At 34.5% G+C, this 23318-nt stretch overlaps 1 protein-coding gene across 1 annotated transcript in view; it reads left to right on the forward strand.

Annotated features, from left to right (window-relative positions):
- Nucleotides 1–13792, forward strand: part of LOC149782667 (uncharacterized) — a 36733-nt gene extending 22941 nt beyond the window's left edge. The window contains exons 10-17 of the mRNA XM_089935164.1: nt 936–1087; nt 3099–3165; nt 4039–4085; nt 6834–6947; nt 7338–7460; nt 9341–9483; nt 10031–10168; nt 12060–13792. Coding sequence (XP_089791290.1) covers nt 936–1087; nt 3099–3165; nt 4039–4085; nt 6834–6947; nt 7338–7460; nt 9341–9483; nt 10031–10168; nt 12060–12105 — 830 coding nt within the window. The 3' untranslated portion in view covers nt 12106–13792. The remainder of the gene's footprint in view (nt 1–935; nt 1088–3098; nt 3166–4038; nt 4086–6833; nt 6948–7337; nt 7461–9340; nt 9484–10030; nt 10169–12059) is intronic.
- Nucleotides 13793–23318: the final 9526 nt, after the last annotated feature.

Below are 23318 nucleotides of genomic sequence, written 5' to 3' on the forward strand. Positions count from 1 at the left end.
CCGTCATTTAGATCTCTACTGTTTGGCTGAATTAGTGAAACAAAGCTAAAATAATATCTGCAGCGAGGTCCACTTCCTTAAACATAAGCCATCTGACATCTGTTCGGGTTATAATAATGTCTTTATTTATTTGTGTCACTAATTTTAGAATACTTCGTGCAATGCATTGCGAATCTCGTTAATTTGGTGCATCATAGATGGACACGGATAATTAAAATAAGAAAAAAATACGAAACCCATGTTATTTGATGCCTATGATAGAAAAATAATTTTAAAAACTATCTGGCGACATAAATTTAAAACGATGAATTCAAATGTTAGTCAAAGAGTGTTTTGTGAAGAAAACTACGAAAACAATGATGACCATTTATGCTGTTACTGTTTCAGACACGTCAACAACGATAGCAAGAGCTACTAAACTAGTGTTACTTCTACTTCTTCCATTTCTATTATAAAAACTATTGTCGCTATTCAAAAAATATTTTAATACTATCATTACTTCAGTTTTACAGGTACCACCATTGTTAATACTAACGCTATTGCAGGTACTACAACCACCACAATTATTGCTACCACAGCTACTGCAACAACCGCTGCCACCACCACCACCACAACTACTATTGTTTCTACTACAACGATTGCTACTTACAAGAACAGTCTTGTGATAGTAGGAATAGTGCTAATAATAATAGTAACAAAGTAATAATAGGAGTAGTAACAGTCGCACAACATTACTAGTAGTTGTCTTAAATTTTTCTCAAAGTTAAACTAACAATACCTGAATAATAAAAAAAAAAAAACAGTTATAAGGCTGTGCGGAAGAATCAACGTATTTTAGGATTAATACAGCTGGTAAAAATGTTTAGAAGCAGGTAGACCTCATAAGATTTCGACTGTGCAGAGTTTTTGTTCTAACTGTAATTTTATTTTATAAGGTGCTGAGGACATTCCATTAGAGAGCCAACCAAATACAGAACGAACTCCTGAAAAACACTGCATTGCTATTGGACATTATCTTCAGTTTTATGAAACACTTATGGAGGCCAATTTAAGCAGTGGGAAATTGAATATTTTGCATAGTTTTGAGGTAAATTGCAGCATAGCTTTTATAACATCCTATTCTCGCCACATAACGCGTTTAGGATCCATCAACAGTGTCCAAAATTTGAACTCCTTGTTCTATCTCATACTTTTTCCATCAATTAAATGTTGATTCTTTACTTGCACACGAAGCATGCTTAAAACAACCATCATTGCCAAACCGGGGGAAAATCACATTAAAAACAATTTTAGAATCGTCGGTACAAAATAAAGTAGCAACACCATATCTGTCCACAGAACCTCCAAAGTGTATTACAGTGAACAAAAAGATATATCAAAAGACACCCGAGGAAGACACATGCAGTTAAAGAACATTTTTGCAAGAAGTGTGGATGGATGGACCGATGGATAAGATGGGTTAATAGATGCATGAATGTAGGTGGGTAGGAAGTTAATGTACATAAAAGTAGGTAGGTATACGCTATAAATGCAGACAAACGAGCAGGCAAATAAATGGGATATGATCTATATATGTCAATGGTCCCGCACGATATGTATTTTGGAATTTTAATTGTGTGGAGAAGGAAACTGTTACCTCACAGTTACTAGTTTATTTTTAGTTATAAATTTGTTAATTGTTCAGACGTTTACATTTCTTTATGTAGTAGTATATATGTGATAAATATATTTATGAATCTGTACTGGAAGACAAAATGTGATCTGGATTGTTGTAAGGGACAAAAGAGCTTGATAATTCATGAATGGTTGCAAACCAATTTAAAAAAAAACTTTAAAATGGTAAGAAATAAAACAATTTAAGAAAAAAAATCCACATGGTATGTAATAATGGTCTCACTCTGTATAATCCAGCAAACAAAGGATGTTTTTGTCTTTCCTAACACGTGAGCGTCCGTTTGAAGTCCATTTAAAAAAAATTATAAAATGTTTTAGAAATGGATGTAAAGAAGTTTGATAAGTAACATGTTCAACATGAATAATCATCTTAAGCCAAATTCAAATGCTGACTTCTGATTATTAGCGTGCATTATTGGGAAGCCGACATCTGATTGTGATCACTCTCTATTCGTCCTATAGAATAATTGACATTAAATTACTCAGATGCCGACATCTTATTAGGAACAAGCAGGCGTTATTCGAATGCCGATATCTGATTATAATCACGCTTTATTCGAATGCCGACATCTGATTATAATCACGCTTTATTAGAATGCCGATACCTGATTATAATCACGCTTTATTCGAATGCCGATATCTGATTATAATCACGCTTTATTCAAATGCCGACATCGGATTATAATCACGCTTTATTCGAATGCCGATATCTGATTATAATCACGCTTTATTCAAATGCCGACATCGGATTATAATCACGCTTTATTCGAATGCCGATATCTGATTATAATCACGCTTTATTCAAATGCCGACATCGGATTATAATCACGCTTTATTCGAATGCCGATATCTGATTATAATCACGCTTTATTCGAATGCCGACATCGGATTATAATCACGCTTTATTAGTTTTACAGAATAATTGACATTAAATTATTTAGATGCCGACATCTGATTTAGGAGCAAGCACGCTTTATTCGAATGCCGACATCTGATTATGATCAATCTTTATTCGTTTTACAGATTAATGGACAAAGAATCAATCATAATGCCAACATCGCTTTTAAAAGATAGCACCCCCTTCGAACATTATAAAACCAAACTGAGGCAACATTAACATATTATTTACTGTTTGGAACAAGAACGAATTTAAAGACACATTATTTTGCTTTGCAAGCGTCATTAAGATACTGATGACTGGACTTTGCGGAAAGGATGATCTCTAGCCTTTTGGTTTATTTGATTATAATAGAGTCAACCAATCTCACTCATCAGCGATGCTGATATTAACACTGTTCTTATTTTCTGCCAATCGCATTTTACAATGATGGCTGCGGTCATTTGCAACAATTTAGACTCATTTTCCTTTCACATATTCAAATATATTACTTTAGTATACAGAAATAATATAATTTGCCTTTTAGGATTATTTGACAAGGATGAATCGAGACCAAACCTCCAGTCAATACGACTATCCAATCTTTATTTCAGGTAAAATATAATGTGTGTGTGTGTGTGTGTGTGTGTGTGTGTGTGTGTGTGTGTGATTTGCATTTTTAACGTAGCTTTACAAAATTTTCAGTCATATCACTAAGATGTTTGCAGTGTGGCAGGTTATAGCAATGTCTAGCACTGGGGCATCATGCCGCAGACATGTAGCACGATGTCCCACCCAGTCACATTATCCTGACACCAGGCCGACGAGTCCTAACACTAACCTCTTAATGTTATGTGCCAAGCGAGGCAGCTGCTTGTACAATTTTTATAATAATGATTTTGCAAATTTTGTTGGGTCATATATACTTAAGTGAATGTATATATCAGATCAAGAACGCTTTTCAGAAAATGAGTGATAGGATTTCAGAAAATTCATTCACGTATATTATTTTTGTTAAAGTTGTTCGAAGCCTGTATAAAAGAAAACATTATTTTGCTAACGATCTTATGAAAAGACCGATATCAACATGTTAGAATTTTATATTCGGTTATTTGATCCATAGTTTGGTATAGTTTATTAGTTTATACATTAAAAAATAACATGACGTTGGGCACTCGGTTTAGCAACATTATCTCTCTCTCTCTCTCTCTCTCTCTCTCTCTCTCTCTCTCTCTCACACACACACACACTGCTTGTGTATATGTGTGCAATCAAATGTCAAACCTGTGTACGAAACTTTTCTTAGTGAGGAAAATGAAATGGTCATAAGAAATCGTTGGTCTATATTATACACGTACAAACGCATTGGTTTATGTACGAAACAAATAACAAAGCGGTGGCACAAAGATGATGGTGCTTCTAGAATAATTTGTTTATTTTAATTTTAATTTGGATGAATTTAAAATTACTGTTCTAACTTCAAACAGATGAACCATTATCCAAGGATGGTGCAGGTGCTATGGACATATATCACGTGAGCTATTACATTATTCCACACATTTATTTTGTCAATGCGATTATCAGAAATGTGTTATATTCCCAAAATTATCATCCATGTCAAACAGTAACTATAACAAAATTCATTAAAAGGAAAGGAAAAGCTTCAACAAGTTAGGATGGACATTTGGATAAAGGAAACCACGATACGCTTAGGGTATTACACAACATTGACAAAGACAAAGAAAATTGAAAGGTAGACGGTCATAACATTGCAATATAAGGAAATCAGATTAATGACAGAAACATTAATAAATGCTTGCTTATATATATGTTTGTGTTAGGTACATTCTTCGGTAGCTGCATATATGAAAGATAAAACAATAAAATGTGTACGTTGCAAGGAAAATTTAAAAAGGAAATAAAAGACTGTTCAATGAAAAGATGTGAGGGAATTAATAATGATGCTACATTTAACCTAGTCTAACATAATTAATTTTTATGTAAATAATGAAGATTTGATAATATCCAAGCCATTTTGGAATATTTGATTTTAATAGTAAGTTGTTGAAATGATTTTTATCTTGCCTTAATACAAACGTAGAATACGATATGTACTTCTATAAATACACACTGTGACATTTTGTTCCATCTTTTTTAATTTAATTTTGTATGTGTATGCCATATAAATCAATAATGTATACAGTGACATGGAAGAGTTAGCATTTGCGGAACATATCCTTAAACGATTATTTAAAAGCGGGTATATTTTCTAAGATTCACAATTAAGCTAAAACTTTGAAATACCTTCACAGATGTTTTGTTTCACAACTAACTGCACTTATGTGTTCCTGTTTTGATTGCAAGAACAGTTTTGTTGCTGGTGCACGAATAATGTTATATATTGCATTTTGTGTAATTGAAATATGTGCCAGAGAAAAACAAGTAAGTTTAGAAATACATTGCAACATTTCCAAGAACACTAATAATTTGAATGGTAGTAGTAAAGGTCAAATATGTGGGTTTCTGTCCAAACTCATTGTTGTGTTGTCCCTTGCCTGATAACCATGTATTTGACTTTAATATAAATCAATATTGTAGACCTCTGTGATATGAATGCGGAGGTGACATAGCATTAGAACAAAGAACGAGTTAATGTTAAAAAATTATAGCGCAGGAAACTTGTACTAAGCTATGAACAGTGATTTTGTTGAAATTTGGGAAATTGAAGGATTAATACTATAACTACGGTCAAATTAGAAATACGAAAATCTGGCAAATCAAATTTACCCACGTCTACTAATTAGCTCTAATCTTTAAAAATGAAATTTAGAAAATAATTTAACTCCTTAGAACATTAATCACTTTATTGCTATGTGACTTTTGCTTTCATATTGATCATTTCGAAAAAGTTAGCGAAAAGATTTTGAATAACATCGGTATGAATCTGTTCATATCATATAGCACAACTGGCCAAACTTACCAATTTAAGCTTAGGTAGGCCTCTTTGTAACACGCCAAGCTTTGTACAACAGATGTTATCACATAATGAATCAAACTTAACCTGGTAGAAGAACCGACATCGGTCCGTTGGAATACCTATTAAATAACGCTTTACCGACATCTGGTGATCGGTAGGTGGAGGAGCTTGGGTATGCCCTAATTATGGAGATTAATTAGGAAAATACTCTGTATTTGAACAGGGAAGCGTGATCTCAGCGTAGTACCTAACTTGTATATTATGTAAGACATTGAGAAAATAAATACATCGATCGATATCTTTAGTCTTTATAAAAGACAATGACTTTCCTCCATCTCCAAAATTATACCGTCTCTCGCTACATAATATTTTGCTCTGTTTTACTTGGTGTTTCCGGCCTTATTTCTCCATCATAAATCTATAAATTAAAGGTTTGAGTTACATGTGTGTCTTCTCTCTCTCTCTCTCTCTCTCTCGATCGATCGATCGAATGTTCATTGTCCTTAGATTCTTGCCCAATCCTTTTTGTCGATATTTGTAAAAGAATTTGTGACGATTTGGTCGCTTGTAAAATGCTTGGAACAAACAAATAGCAGTAGGACATTCTCTGACACTTCTTCATAATACTTCTCGCAATGAGACAATACAATCGGTTGATCGCTAAAATTTAAGACAAAGGAAAATAATAGCCCCTAATTTGTTACAGCATACTGCACAAAATACGTAATGTTCACTTGGAAAAAACTTGTGATTAATACATTTCTACATTAGTGGCTTGTCTGCAATGACGTCACGCGTAACAGCAAACCGAGACTTAGTCAAGAGAAGTTGATGTTGTTGTTGTATTAGGGTTTAACACCATGTTTCAGCACATGATAGGCTATACATGGCGGCCAATATTAATGGTGGAGGAAGAACCCGGGAAAACCCCGGTTAGAACCACCGACCCACGAGAAGCTGCTGGCAAGCTTTAGCTGAATCCGAGACTCGAACCCACGCAGACAGAGGTAAGATGGCAGTGATCCGTAACGGAGAGTGCGTTAGACCACTCGGCCACTCGGGGCCCCGTCAAGAGAAGTAATGCAGTCGGTAAGTTTAGATAACCTAACTCGTCATTAAATTTAAGAGTATGTTCTGGAATTGGTTTGGAATAAATTTCACCGGAAAATGCATGCTTAATCTGCACATTTTGTTCTATCAAAAAACAAAAATTAGAACTTGACACTTTGAAGATTTTGTGCCTAATTGACCCTTAACCTTAATTTAACTTCGAACGTTACCTAACAATATTTGCTAAATTTCTAGCTTGGCGAGAAAGGAAGAGTCTGCATGGTAACAGCAACGTCGGTTATGACTTCAAACTTCTGGAATAACGTTGTGGATAATAATATTACGACCATCGTGGACCTTGATGTGGAGGTAAATGTTTGACGTTTCATAATATGTTAATTCTGTTTAAAGACAACTCTTTATTAGTTTTGTTTATACTACGACAATTACCAACAATTATGTGTGCTATTTGCACTGTACACGTATATACAAGGTGATATTTTAACATAACCGATTTATTCATTTCTAAAGATAGACAGCAGTTTATGTAAAAACTGAACTAGTTATTTCAGTCTTAAAAAAACAAACATGTATCTATATTTTTTCGTCTTTTTGTGTTGTTGTGTGAATGGAACAGATTCATATCTTTTGAAAATTGGATAAAGTCCCATGCGAAGATCTAATATCCGTTACTTGTTTCCTATAACCTTTCTGGGGTTAGAAAGTTGTCCACTTACGTTGATCTCTACATTATTTCAGGGAGATGTGGATCTGAATAAGAGTACCAACATTTCGTTCATACATGTTCAAGTTCAAGGAGTTAATGAGAAATACTTGTCGGGAATACGTGTTGTGAAACTTCAGTTAATATCTGGTAACAAAGTATGTACCCAATTTTACTGATCCATTCCTTGCATTGCTGTATTGCTGCAAGTCTAAAATATATTTATATATTCAACAGTTTACACACAATGAATACAGACTAGAAAACAATATCGTTTGGAAATTAACGCAGTCTTGAAACCTTCCTTGGGAAATATACTTTGCATAATAGGAAATATCATAATAAATCATTTCAAGCACTGGCTGTAACCAAAATACTCTCTCTCTCTCTCTCTCTCTCTCTCTCTCTCTCTCTCAATTGTTTGGACTTGCCTGTGGGCAAGTTACTTGGAAATCTGAGCTTGCCCGAGCCGGATTTGAGCTTGTCCCGGGAGCTGGGCAAGTTGAAATGTAAATCCCCACACTAGTCCATCTGGTCTGTGGGATCCACCATCCATCGAATGCTTTTAATGAAAATTAAAAATTCTACAACATCCTACTAACATGCACGGTATTGAAGCTTGTTTATAAATTACAAATATAATATTTACCTACTAAGGTGACTTATCTTCAAAGTTGTACAAATATTAGAGTGGCATGGCACAAGGTATGGAAAATAAATTCTAAACACATTCCAAATATTAGAGTGATCTAGCACATGGTGTGGCCTATACATTCCAAACACATTCCAAATATTAGAGTGATCTAGCACAAGGTATGGCCTAGTAATTCCAAACACATTCCAAATATTAGAGTGATCTAGCACATTGTGTGGCCTATAAATTCCAAACACATTCCAAATATTATAGTGATTAAGCACATGTTGTGGCCTATAAATTCCAAACACATTCCAAATATTAGAGTGATCTAGCACACGGTGTGGCCTATCAATTCCAAACACATTCCAAATATTAGAGTGATCTAGCACATGTTGTGGCCTATAAATTCCAAACACATTCCAAATATTAGAGTGATCTAGCACACGGTGTGGCCTATAAATTCCAAACACATTCCAAATATTAGAGTGATCTAGCACACGGTGTGGCCTATAAATTCCAAACACATTCCAAATATTAGAGTGATCTAGCACATGGTGTGGCCTATAAATTCCAAACACATTCCAAATATTAGAGTGATCTAGCACACGGTGTGGCCTATCAATTCCAAACACATTCCAAATATTAGAGTGATCTAGCACATGTTGTGGCCTATAAATTCCAAACACATTCCAAATATTAGAGTGATCTAGCACACGGTGTGGCCTATAAATTCCAAACACATTCCAAATATTAGAGTGATCTAGCACACGGTGTGGCCTATAAATTCCAAACACATTCCAAATATTAGAGTGATCTAGCACATGGTGTGGCCTATAAATTCCAAACACATTCCAAATATTAGAGTGATCTAGCACACGGTGTGGCCTATCAATTCCAAACACATTCCAAATATTAGACTGATCTAGCACAAGGTGAGGCCTACATATTCTAAACATATTTCAAATATTAGAGTGATCTAGCACAAGGTGTGTCCCATAAAAGCTACGCACATTCCAAATAATAGAGTGCTCTAGCACAATTTGTGACTTACTAGTAGTACAGGCATTCCAAAAAGGGAAGCAAAATTCCCGATTTAACCAGCTGGATTATTCGCAAAATTATATGAAAAACAACTTTACAGGTCCTGAAAGTAGAAGAAGGTGGTCTAAATTACAGAGACAACGACAATGTAAATGTTTGTATTGGGCATGTGTGTTATAAATTGTTTGTTAACGGGAGGAGTGACATAACAGAATAATGATTTTCGTTTCATATTGATAAATATTAAATATATTAAATTTATTTATATATATATATATATATATATATATATATATATATATATATATATATATATATATATATATATATATATATATATATATATATTCTTCTTTTCAGGAACGCTCTGTATTGTATATTGCAGCAACATTTAAGCTGGATGAGGAATTACTGGTCAATGCTAAGAAGCTGGCAATAATTTATATCCACGGTGTCAAGGCCACTTCTGAAAGTGCCGAACAAAATGTCATGATTCACATCAAGTAATTACTCACTGCAATGCTAACTTAATTTTTATAAAGTTGAAAGTTTTGTCATTTTTCAAAAATATTTAACAAACACGAAGTAAAACATTAAATTATATTACAATGATGATTATTACTGCGAGTTTCGACGCACTTCAGTCAATGCTAAGCTTGGCAATAATTTTATTTTTAAAAAAGCTCCCCCCCCAAAAAAAAAAACAAAGCATGGTAAACATTAAATAGGAAAGATATTGCAGAAGTTTACAATGATATTCGGTAAAATACAATCTAATTTAAGCTTTCTACATTTGCTTTTTTCGAGAGAGATGTGTGTTGGAATTTTCTACTCATTTCTTTTTTTAAGGTATGTTATGCATCTATGTTCTTACTTCTACATTGCAGCTGAAATAAAAGGGAAGCAACTGTTAACTGTTTAAGTGAAACAAAATATCTGGGAATATTTTGACGAAAAGTACCATAAGCCGGTCTCGTCAAAGTTAAAATTAAAATTGTGAAACGTCTGAACACTTTCCTGTTGCATATTGTAACTGTTATCGTGTTGCAGGGCGACCAGTTCAGGCCAACATGGAATAGTTTACGGCGTATTTTCTGTTCTGCATCATCTGGATGAGACGGGATTTTTTGACCTGGACGAATCGCTGAAACACACAAGAGAAAAATCATTTTTGAAGTTGATACATTCGTAAGAAAAAGCTTTCATCATATACAGTACCTACATTTCCATTAAAACAGTAAAGTAAAACAGGAAAGTAAGAACAATTTACGTTTCTTATGAAAGGACGAACTGTTTCAGTGATATAAAACTCCATATTCATGTAAGCATATATACAAATAAGTACATATGTGTACTATGTATGTATATAAACATTACATACATGTAAGTATATACACATACATATTAGTACACACAAACCTGCACGCACTACACTATGTATCCTACAGATACATGTAAAACTATGTTTTCCTACCTGGGGTGGTGGGGTGGTGGTAGGCACTTGTGTACCTAACAACGATGGTTTGGAGAGTGTTGTATTGAGTAGCTATATATGCCATATGTGTCAAATTGGAAATCGTCCGTGTCGTATGAAAATGCATATAAGTATAGTTAAATCCACTCCTCGTTACCAATATCCTCTCTAAACCCTACAGTTTAGTTTCCAGTAAATGTTATATGGAAACAAAGCTGAATAAAGAAATGAAATAATGAAAAATAATGAAAAGAATTTCGTGTTTAATATTTACAGCACAAGGCGTTTGAAAAAGATGACACATGTCACATATTGTATCTGCAAACTCGTCTGCTTTTTTCTGTAGTCTCTGGTCAGGAATACAGTTAAATAGGTGTGGAAGTTATTTTGGAGAGATAGATAAAAGCTTCGCGATCAGGCCTAAATTTACCTCAAATTAAATAGGATTGTTAATATAGTATTGGCGTACTTTTCTCGCGACGTTTCAAACATTTATACGATACCAACAAGAAAAGAAACAATACTGGAGAGAGAATATTAATAAACGGAGTTTAAACATTCACTTTAGGGAATCTCTGACCAGTTTTATAGCTTTGTATTGAAAAGGATTTATACATATGACCATAAACGGAAAATGTATTTGCATTGCCCCGGATGCAGATGGTCTCGGGTTCGAACCCCGGCCGAGTCATATCAAATACTTTTAAAAATGGTATTAGAAGCTGGTATCTGGTGGAGTAAGAATGTGGGGGAAAAACTTAAGGAACAATCACCGACCCACGGGTAGCTACTGGCAAGCGTTCTCACATACCGACGTTGGACAAGCCTGAGACTCGAACTCAGGATAACAGAGGTGAGATGTTCGTGATCCATAAAGGCGAGCAACTTAGATTACTCGGCCACACAAGGTACGTAAGCGTATTGACATTTAAAGCCAGAAAAATATCCATAACATCCGACTGAGCTTTATTTACCTGTAGGAAAATGTTATGCTATGCAATGTAAACACGTGTGTGTGTGTGTGTGTGTGTGTGTGTGTTGGATTTTTAACGTAGCTTTAACAAATGTTCAGTCATATCGTTACGATGTCTGCAGCGTGACAGTTTATAGTGATGTCTAGCATTGCGGAATCATGCCGCAGTCATGTGGCATCATGTCCCACCCAATCACGTTATCTTCATGCCAGGCCGATCAGTCTTATCACTAACCTCTTAAGTGCTGAGCGCCAAGCGGGGCAGTTGTCAGTACCATTTTAAAAGCTTTTGGTATGACATGGCCGGGGTTCGAACCCGCGACTTCCCGCATCCGAGGAGGACGCTGTAACCTTGTAGGACATGACAAGGGTGCAAAGAGTTAAATTACCCTTGTTAATACACAACAGGATGTTAATTACCTTTGTTAATATACAACATGACGTTGTCACCATTTAATTATCTTCGAACTTGATACAGCATTTGCTAAGTGCATTATTTTTGTATTAAACGAGGCAAGGGAGATAGTGTGCATAATACACGCATTCATAACACATCCATACATACACAAACACACTTTTATGCATACAATATGAAATACTCAAAAAAAAAAAAGATTATCTTTACATTCTAGGAGAAGTTCAGGCTTTTGCATGATGCTGCAAGACTGTTCATTCTGAATCTCGAGGGAAAAGAAAACGTCAATGGAACACAGCTATAGGATTGCAACCATGTACATATGCCCATTTTAACTGATGCTATCATAAGAAGATAAATGTGTAAAAAGTGTTTTAATATTTCCCTCCTGCGTTTTTATGTATATCCCTGTACTCTTTCTGTATTATCTTTAAATTTGTAAATATGTTTTAATTCAAAAATATACTGGAATAATATACACTTTAATTATTGGGATACAAAGCCTTAGGATCTTGCTGTAATAACTGGGCGCATGTGCTATTTGTATTTTCGTCTCTGTATATAGCTTTGATTGATTTTCGTGATTATTTGTTGATTACGGGAATTCAGTGTTAGGAAGATATGTCTCAGACCGAGTAATTAGCCAGTATGGAGGAGCAGACGTCATAACGTACAGTATTAAAGAGGCTTTATGATAGAATCAGTTTGGTTCGTAATATGAACCCTCCCTAATTTCTTAACATAAGGAAGTCGTAGGATTCTTTGTATTTGGTGTTTGGGTAGTGTTTCTTGATGCATGGTGTAAAGTATCAATATTCGGCTTTGAACGTCTTGCTGATGAGTCGTGCAAATGTGAAACAGGGAAAACATGCAAATGAAAACTTCAGTTGACAAAGGCAGTTGTCTTAAGGTCCTTGAAATAAAGGAAATAATGGAACACAATGAGGTGATTTATTCGCTCTGTAGTGAGCACCCCTCCCCCGCGTTTAGCATTATACTGACATACATATGAGATGGCCGCTACTTCTAACCTTTTTACATGACTGTTCGTAAGATTTATCTAATGTCTATGTGCTTTTTTCTCTTCAGCTTTAAATTCAAACCAATGCTATTATAATTAAAAGCGGGATATTTCCGTTAAGTGATTGCCCTGTATCAAAGCCAATCCGATTCTCAATAGAAACAGTCATTGTTGTCTACTTTGTATTTAATATCAAATATGTTTACCAATATCCAGTACTAATATACATTCATAACTTGTTTGCTTTAAAATACATGTACCTATGATAATCTTACCTTGAAAACTTTGTTCTAAATAATGTTAAAGACGAACCGAATTAATTTCACCAAGTACAATATTCAACATAATACCATGGGTCAAAACTAAATTATGCTGGTAAATTTTGTGAAACTGAAGAGCATTATACCAAACGCACCCCAAACCACAACATTGTCAAACGTGCACGCCGGCAATGTCAAAAACGATGTTAGTATCAGCTGTATATACTAGAAGAACTAACTCCCTCGTACATAATTTTGAACACTCTTCAATTTTGGAGGTATTATCTCTCTCCTGACATGATCGTGCTTTATAACCCTAACCCTCTAACCCTAACCCATTTGCAAGATCCATTTCTGATGTTGATCAAATCAGCAAAGGTATGGTGTAAGGAGCCTCCGTGCATGCATGCATGCCAATAACTTCCAAGAATATCACGCGGGGATTGAGACACATGCTTTCAGAATGTATGGTGTTTGTTTGAGAGTTTTTACAAAGCAGTGGGTTCAACTCTTACTGAGGCACTTCAAACCATTACGTCGAATACGGCATATGATAGCTAATTGTGTTTTACATTAATATTTTGTTATTACATGAAGTGTAACAGTCACTCTCCTGTCGTGATCTGGAATAAAATACAAGTATAAAGCCGTAATATTTGTTTTACTTTCTGTGTCTACCGCATCTAATGACCTATGTTATGTTCTTAAACAAATGTTAAAGCATGTGTATTTAATTTAAGGTATATCAACAACCACCTCATGGAATAGCATATTGACAAGCATGTTTCATATTTCATACTTCATACTTCATACTTCGTGAAATACCCAAATACGATTATTTAAATATACATTTTAACTCCACAAATTTATATCCATTTATTTAAGCAAAACTATCACCAGACTCTGAACGACAACCTTAGTCGTTGGTCATCATCTAAATATGAAAAGTTGCTGAATATTAAACCCCATACATACAACAGTTCCAACTTTAGAAAGCAATTATTAGTATTTGTGCACAGCATCGTCAACAATTTATGTTAATTAGATTCTAGATTCAAAATTATTCATTGGACAATCTAGGTCACTGGCCCACATTACAATTATACATGTATAAACAATCGAATATGTCCACATTATTCTAAGGTGATGATGTATGTTGTTTCTTATCTACATGGTAACTTGTAGATGCTGTAATTCTGTGAATAACAAAAAGATTTGTGTTGACATCAAAACCGTTTGTGTCTTGTCTAGTTTTTATGTCTCTATCGTTAACTTGTACCTAGAAAATATACATCTATTCCATTATATTCCTACTGGAAAACAAATGCACTGTACACCCTCAGGTTTAAGTTGGAACGTTTGCAAATTATCAGCATTACTGTTAGACACATCTTACCAAACATCGATCAACTAAGATTTACGATACAAACTGAAGTGAATATTTAATAAAATGGACTATATGAAACGTGTCTTGATTGCAATATGCTTGAATGTACTATTTTTATTTTATTTTTAAATCTTATTTTTTGGAAAAACAACATAGAAATGAGTAAAAGCTTGGAGGGAGAGTCATGTATGTTTCAAACAAGATATCATATATATATTTTAAAAAAAACAAAACAAACTAATTTTGAAATAACCACTGAATAATCAATATGGGTCAAAGTAAATTTTCTGAATGCCAAAATCTACCGATATATACTCCGTTTACTTACCTCCTCTCTCTCTCTCTCTCTCTTTCTCTCTCTCTCACACACACACACACACACACACACACACACACATAATACACAACAGATAATTTTAACTCGAACTACAGACCGCTTTACTTTTAACAATGAAGTTATCACCAAGTGAAACTGTAATATTGATTTTGTTTTCAATATTTTTGTACACCTAATCGCTTATACAACTGAACGACGTTACTTAACTAATCAACTGATCTCTATTAGTCATCACTAACCCATTTCATAAAAGTTGTAAACAGCAGAGTGTGAAAAAGAACATTTCACAATCCTAAAGAAAAACAGCACCAGATTATGACATACCTATCTGGATACACTATTTTCTTATCATTCTTACGGTCCCATATAAATTGAAAGAATCAAGCGATCAAAACGAACTACCTTAGTTGAAGCACAACGTAAGCGGGACTATTATCATAAATGTAGAGATTTTACTAATTATCGCATATATATATATATATATATATATATATATATATATATATATATATATATATATATATATTGTATTTTGCACAAAAACGGTACATGGCTACAAGTCAGGTGCTCACCAGAAACAATAACATTATGATTGACTGAGAGTTTATTACATTCTAGTAGCACGTATAGAACGGAGAAAATCAAAGTTCAATCAAGTAAAACGTCTAAGGGTTATACAAAGCGAGTATCACTGAAAATAGAAGTGAGAATCGAGCAAAAATCTAAATAATGAGAAGAAATAAAAACTATACGAAGAAAAGAACATTCACACATTTCTAAACGTGATGGCGATGAATTGACACGCGCCTTTTAACGTTGTTTACATATTTGTTTTTCTCCCCCAGACTAAATTTTTATTTGATTAGTCAGTACAATTATAGTGGATGTTGGCCTAGAAACAAATCTAGCTGTGCTCTGGCTCTATCTTCCACAGCTGATACGAAATATGCCAGATCTCGACCTTGCTTCACTGTACGTAATTAAAGTAACCAGCCATAAGCCATAAATGCTTTAGCAGTAAACATGTATGAACCGTGTCACTTTTCACCGTGATTTAAAATTAACTGAATTATTGTAACATTATCTTCGTAGAAACGTATGAGTATCTATAACAGTATTGACATCTCGACATATTACAGTATTTTGTTAATATGCCTCTATTATTATACGGGTTACAGACAATAATGTATACTTTGTACATGCTTCCAGCGTAAATCATACTGAATAATTTATAAATGACTGAGATTACGGAACTAATGAGAGAGCACAGCAAACAAGCTATCCCCTTGACCATAAAGGCAAGTTGGCATATATGATGCTAATTATAAATTATTTAAGAAACTAATTCTCATCTCTGTCTTCTTAAGGTCGAGAAAAAAAAACTGTCAGTACAGTTGTATGGATGATCAGTGAGAGAATCAACTAAGGCAATAGATAGATAATGTACTAGTGAATTAGTTTCGATTATTCACAAGCGAAATTGTTACGAATAAAGGCGAGAATGTTTTAAGCGAACTTACCTCAGGCAAAACGTAAACGGTGTTTCAGCAGGGCGTGTACGAATTTCCAAACTATATGATCCTTGTTCACCTTGAGCCGAAGGAGAAGGGTGCAATGCAATAAGACAGATTGAAGTATTGAATCTGTCGGGTTTCTGGATAGATGTTGTTAAAGTTGCTAGATAATGTTATAGAAGTAACGACCTACAAACATTAACATTTCGACCATCACCCATACTAGAAAATGTTGTCGCTTTTCGATCACTGCTTTAAATTAGTAAAGTACAACATATTTGTCAGGAATGAAAAGGAAATTCTTTGAGATTGTCTCAATAAACCCCAATTGAATAAAGCTAGCAGTAGTATGTCCATTACGCACGAATCCAAGTCAATATATCATTATAACTGTTGTACTTGGTAGCTATCAAATTAAATGCATCGTGACTTATTTCATTCTTGTTAGTAGCTTTACTTACTATGTCAATACTTACAATAGCAATACTTACCATATCAATACTTACCATAGAAATACTTACAATATATTATCAATAGCATCAAAAAGCATAGGATAGTGTCACGTGGTCTTTTTAAATTTACCAAAAAGCTTATATGCTGCTCAGTACTTTTCTGATACAGTTGTAATATTCGATTATTTTTTTTGCCAAGTCATTCTGAGTTGATTTTGATCCAACTAAAGAGAATTCCAATGTCTGTAGGTATCGTAAATATTATTGGATGCAATGGCGATCGCATTTAAATACTGGATCTGGTGGCTGACCCATTCAATGTATGAAATAGAGTCATTGCATGCACAACCATCAGTTGTATCAGATTTATCCTGATTTGTTTGCTTACATTTTATCATAAACTTGTTGTTATTGGTTCTCTTTGTTTTCTTTCTTTGCTTTTCAACAGTAAATTATGTGTATTAACCTTTGGTCCACTATGATTGATTCTTTTAAAAATTATTTTGTCCGGTAATATCCCTTGTGCTCCCTGCTAACCAGTCGTAAATTGACTAAATGAAAACATAATTATCATCTTAGTAACAACTTCAAAATCCACTCTTCTAGTGAATCTATTGATATGTTAGCTTCTTTAAAAGCACACTGTAGCTAACTGTAAAATTTAGTGACACATGATAAATAGAGTTAATGATATTGTAGGTCTCACTATATATTACCATCAAATTCACGAATTTCTTGAATGTTCAAATATTTTTTCTCCATGATTACATTAGTTCTGGCAATGGATTTGCCGATTACTAAATAAGCTACTTACTCAGTAAACGTATAATGTATAGCAGTAATAAAAGCAGAGCTCAGTCGGTCTGATATTGGATACAGCATTCCCCATCCTAAGAAAGTAATTGTAGCATCTGTGAAGTAGTACATTTACCTCGTGTATGTTTTGTAGCTTATTCCTTGTTTATCTTTCACAAATACTGTTTCATCATATCCTTGCTTTCCTTCTGGATCTTGCTTCTAACTTTTCTGCTTTGTCTTTGTCCTTTTTCAACCTCAACCCTACGTGAACTTTCTACTTTTGTGATGTTATCTTCTCTCCTGATTAAAGAGTTTGTTAACTTCTCTTTCGCACCACGTCTAGTAGTATCTTCCCTTTTTTAAACTAATTTATTTGCTTTTTGTTATTGCGCACTTTGCTGCTACCAGCAATTTTATTTATTGCGTTACATAATTACAGATTACTATAAATATGATTTTACTATTAGTGGTAAGATATTTATATCATGTTTCAACTAAACTATTTTTGAACATGAATATCTTTTAATCTTGTTTGAAAATTGCGTTAGCAAAATGAGAAGCTTCAAAAGAAATAGATGTAAACAATTAATTTCATAAAGAGAAAAAGGCATGCCTTATATACAACAAAATTGAAATACATTACTGAGTTCAACAAAAGATGTTGCAAAACACGTATGAATATATACGTAAAAAAGGTAGAGGTAACAAAGCGACACGTATGAATATGTACGTGAAAAAGGTAAAGGTAACAAAGCAACGAATGTGCAAGAAAATACATAATTTATTTTTCACTTCTGTCTCATACACTCTCTTGTTTCGTCTTCTGACGAAGATGTCGACATTATCCTTTTTATCTAAGATTTCAGTTATATCTCCTCTGGGAGTAGGTAAAGGTGTCTACTGGTCAGTAATGACAAAATATCCCAATGCTTAGCTAAACGAGGAGGGAGTCCCTTGTGTTTCATTTTTTTGGGAAGAATGCTTGTGTGGATGATGGTGTGAATTTTGTGACATCTTAGTTTCAAGAGGTGAATCTTATCCAACCCATCGTCTTTTCTATAGCGGATTTCGTCTCTACTGATTGTCTGGAGGCAGTATCAGCTTAAATGTAGGTAATATGGTTTTCCTAACGGACTATATCTTGCCAGTTTTTGTTTGGACAAAGCCAGTAAACTCTGTAACATGCGTGTTCTTTCTTGTACCTATTCCTTAGGAGATTGCACTTTGTACTGCAGCAGCGGTACCTAGAGCAATATAAGATTTAGATGAAGTAGAAGTTTCTTTAGAAATGGGTTTTCAAATTGGGAAATACGGTTCATAAATCAAGTTTTGCAGGCATTATCATTTAGTGAAAAATATCAAAGTGGAAGGAGATATGGTCATCATCAACATGATAATGAGTACTTGTACTTACTTGAAAAATTATCTGTCTTTCATGCAGATGTTTCTTCTTTGGGATTTTCTTCTCTTCTTTTCGTACTGTCTTTGAGGTATTGTGGCTCTTATTAATTTCGGCATTAGGATCCCATTTTAAAAAGTGAACGAATAATAAACCTTCTAAAGATTCAATTCCACCTTGTTTAAAAATGAATATTTTAGTGCCGCTGAAAAGGCACGGATGTATAACGGGAGTTTAAAATCTCCAAGACAGTTCTATATACATTGATGTAGGGCATATCTTTTCCTTATGCATTGATATAGGACATATTATATTACATACATTGATATATGACCTAATGTGTTCCACACACTTTAATTACTAATTAAACCCACATACCAAACATGTCAGAACACCATCATATTAAAAGTTCACCAGCTTGATAGTTTCTATCAACTCTTCCTCAAACCAATCAGTATAGTCCCATCCTTAATGTAAGCTTCTGCGTGGAGAAAACCATGAGCTGGGATATTTGTTGTTTGTACCCTTGTTTTAAACATGTGTTTTTAATTCAGCATCTAAAGGATCACGTGCTAATTTCAGTAATGACTATTTCCAAATGATGTTTGCAGAAGAACTGAAATTCCATCAGTATAGAATGGCTTCTACTTATTTCTGTTAAACATTTGGTCGATTGACTGACTGGTTCTCTTTTACCCAATTCAATTTGATAATTTGGGCATAGTTTAAAATGTAGAGTGGAGTGTTGGAGTGGAGTCTGGAGTGGAGTCTGGAATCTGGTGTCTCGGCTGTATTAATCTAGACGAAATTACAAATGTTTGTTGGCATTTGCATGTGTTTATGTCTGAACCTACGATTATAACACTGTCATTGGAGCTCAAACTCTATAAAGGACCCCCCCCCTCCTGCCGAAACAAAAGAAGGAAATACCTATAACATGTAAACTTTTATCAATGATGTTTTACAGTATTTGCTGTGAACGCATATAGAATAACTCAGCCCAGTATATATTGAAAGTCATCTTCGCTGTATTCCACTGTAATGGTATTTGTAAATGAAGATTAATTGCAGAAGGCGTTCTATACTATTTATTAAATACAAGACATCAATATAACTAGGAAGGGGATTAAAGTCTGCCCTGAAAGTATTTTTCCCATGGAACATAAACCTAGCGAATGTATAATATAAACCAGCTGTTGGTGTGTATCAGTTCTAATCCATTGTGTAATATCTGATTACTTTGACTGTCAAGTGATGTTACAAAGCAGCTACTTAGATTAAAGCTTTCACTACAAATAACATAGTATTAAAGTCATTTCTGCATCTTGGAATTCTCGATTATATCATCGTCAAATTAAAAATCAGTGACAATAAGAAAATCTCAGTCAGGTGTAAGAAATTACCAAAAGCAATGAAGTAGATGCCAGTGTTTGTTTTATCTGCCAACAGTCTTGCTTTTAATCAGGAAGTGAAAATTTTATTCATGTAAATTTCAATTGATACTAGACTGCCAGCTGACTGTCCAGTTATAAAGCCCCTATTTTGAGTTCCCTGTGTATACAATCCAGCCTTTAAATTTGGGATGTTATACTGTATTACAGCTTACTAGACTGTTGGTCTATATCTTGTACCAAATGAGACTCGATTACTGTTGTTCCAATGTGTTGGACAATCATTCCAAAGAAGAGCAAAAACAGTGAAATATGAAGGAATTACCTTTTCACAACCAATGAAAACTAATGATCGTATAGTCTATTCCTACGATAAAGCTAAACGTGTAACAAACTCACTGTACTAAATTGGATTAAATGCAAATGGGAAGAATCCTATAGTTTCTGTGAAAGTCTGGGAAAGAGTTATATTACCGTCTGCTTTGTATGGCTTAGTTTGTCATATCAGGGCTTTGAAGCAATGGAGAAAATACGATATTTCGCCCGGAGAGTACAAGGTTTCCCTCATAGACAGCCTATTGGATCTACAACATCGTGATTGGGGATGATATCAATGGAAGCTCGTATAGATAAGCAAAACCTCGTATTCCTTGGTCGCATGTGCAGAATATCAAACAACTTAACTGCTAACTTAACTAATAAAAAGGTTTTCCTCTGGGCTGTTGGAAATTTGATTGTTGACCCCCAACATAGGTACAACTCTTTTATATATGATATAAATACTGTACTTAAAAAGTATGCTTTAGAAGAATATCTCAACGACTTTATTTTCACTTGAAAATTTGCAGACAAAATAACATGGAAAAACTTAATTGGGACACGAATACAGATATTAGAGGAGAGAAAACATGAAATAAGTATAAAAAATCCATCAGAGGGATTCGGTAGATTTTTAAAAATTAATCCAGGACTAAAAATGCATCATCTATGGAAAATAACTTACACTGACTCAAGCAGAAAAATGGAATATCGGACATGAATTCGTATTGGAGGAGTGCAAGCAAGACCTGGACTGTGTCCCCTATGTGGCAAAATGAGTCATGACCGTATTTTGCACATTTCGATGAATTGTGCCTTAACCGTAGACGACAGAAACCACTTGATGGAAAGTCTATTTTCATATATGCCTCCAGTAATTTACCGTGATTTCTGTGATCAGATCGATGATGTTATACTGATTATACTACTTGGTGGTTTAAAGGAGACCAGAAACCAATGGAAATATAGCATAATAATAAAAGTACTGTAGCAGAAAACCTTATTCTAAAGTATCATCTGCGACCGTAATGCCGATATTAAAATATTGGCCTATCTTCTAGGAGCTGAATTTCCGTGACCTCGTATGCAAAATTTCCGCGCCTATTCGGTTACTTTCGGGATGTGACGTCATAGTAGCGACTCCAGCAGCCCAAGTGGGAGTTGCCAGAGTAAAAGACAATACCGTTTTGCGTTGCTTACTGGTGTAATAGAACATTAAGAAAAGCCTGTGGACAACATTTTTTTTTTCTTTTTCGAAAGATAAAGGCATAATGAAAGAATGAATAACATTATTACAAACGAGTCGATTTCAAAGCAACACCATACAGCACTCTGTGCTCGTTACATTTCTCAAAGGACTGTTACGAGAGGGATTCTGAAAAAATGGCAGTTCAAGGATACGCAAATGCTAGGCCTAGACTAAAAGTTGGCGCTGTTCCAGACATAACGTTGAATATTTTAAATACTGGGAAAAGTGTTAAACGTGCGAGTTACGAAAATAGGCAGAAGGCCGAGTAAGTGACCACAAAATACAACAATCAACTCACAGATCTTTTATCTACACCAGCAGTGCTAAAAATAAATCTGATAGCCCGACACCCTGGGCCCCTCTGGTTTTAGTTCCGACCCATCCTTTATTCAAAGTGAGGTGCCCGTCAGGCTTGTCGAAACAAAAATTGTTTGCCTGAGGAAACTTTTGAAATGAGTAAATGTATTTTCAAGATGTTGACATACATGCCTTAACACGGCACAACCTAAATCAAATCTCTACTGTCCAAGGTGAAATTTAGATTTGATTTTGATCAAATGGAGGCTTTGCCAAAAATAAGATTCTAAACCTGTCGTGTTTCGAGAAAACACAATTTTCAGTAATCTTATAAAAATTACAAATTTAAAAAAAAAATCATTGTATACATGTAGTATGTATAAACGGTAATCTGTAATGATTGGAACTGATATAAAACTATTCCTTGGGCAGTTTAAATAGCAGCGATTAAAAGAAAAGAGGTCAAAGTTTCACATTAAATGGCTGAAAATAGAAACTTGGGGGGGGGGGGGGAGACTATTGACCAAACCCCCAACCCCTTGCCCCAATGTGCGAGCGCCCATGGGACGCACCTTTTCTCCATGTGATACGCCTTATTATTCCCCCAGGACAAGCCCATTTTGCATATTCTGGTCAGCTCTGGCTAAATTGCAAAATAGCTAAAGTTTTGATTTAAGTACGCAAACAATAAAGCCGGTGTGACTAATGAACATACTCCTTATCCTTGCACTGATCTTGTGAAAAGGACTGCCCTTCTAACATACTTCAAAGAAACCATGTTCGAGAGTGTGTGTATGTGTAAGCACCAGCAATTGCTTGCCAAATAAACGATGCCTATTTTGTTGTTACTTACGATGCCATGGACTTTAGGTTTAAGTTTTAATGCATGTAACACTGTTTGCTGAACAAAATATTTATTCAGAATTAGTTCTTTAGGGCCACATATACTGCATGGTATGGTTTGTTTTATTCCTTGTAATTTAATCATGGTAATTAAATTTTACATATACGGTAGAGGAATGTCAGGTGTTAACTGGCCGAGTTTCTTTGGCG

This window comes from Sinohyriopsis cumingii, chromosome 15, assembly GCF_028554795.1.
Source record: "Sinohyriopsis cumingii isolate HCF-2022 chromosome 15, ASM2855479v2, whole genome shotgun sequence".
Lineage (NCBI taxonomy): Eukaryota > Metazoa > Mollusca > Bivalvia > Unionida > Unionidae > Sinohyriopsis > Sinohyriopsis cumingii.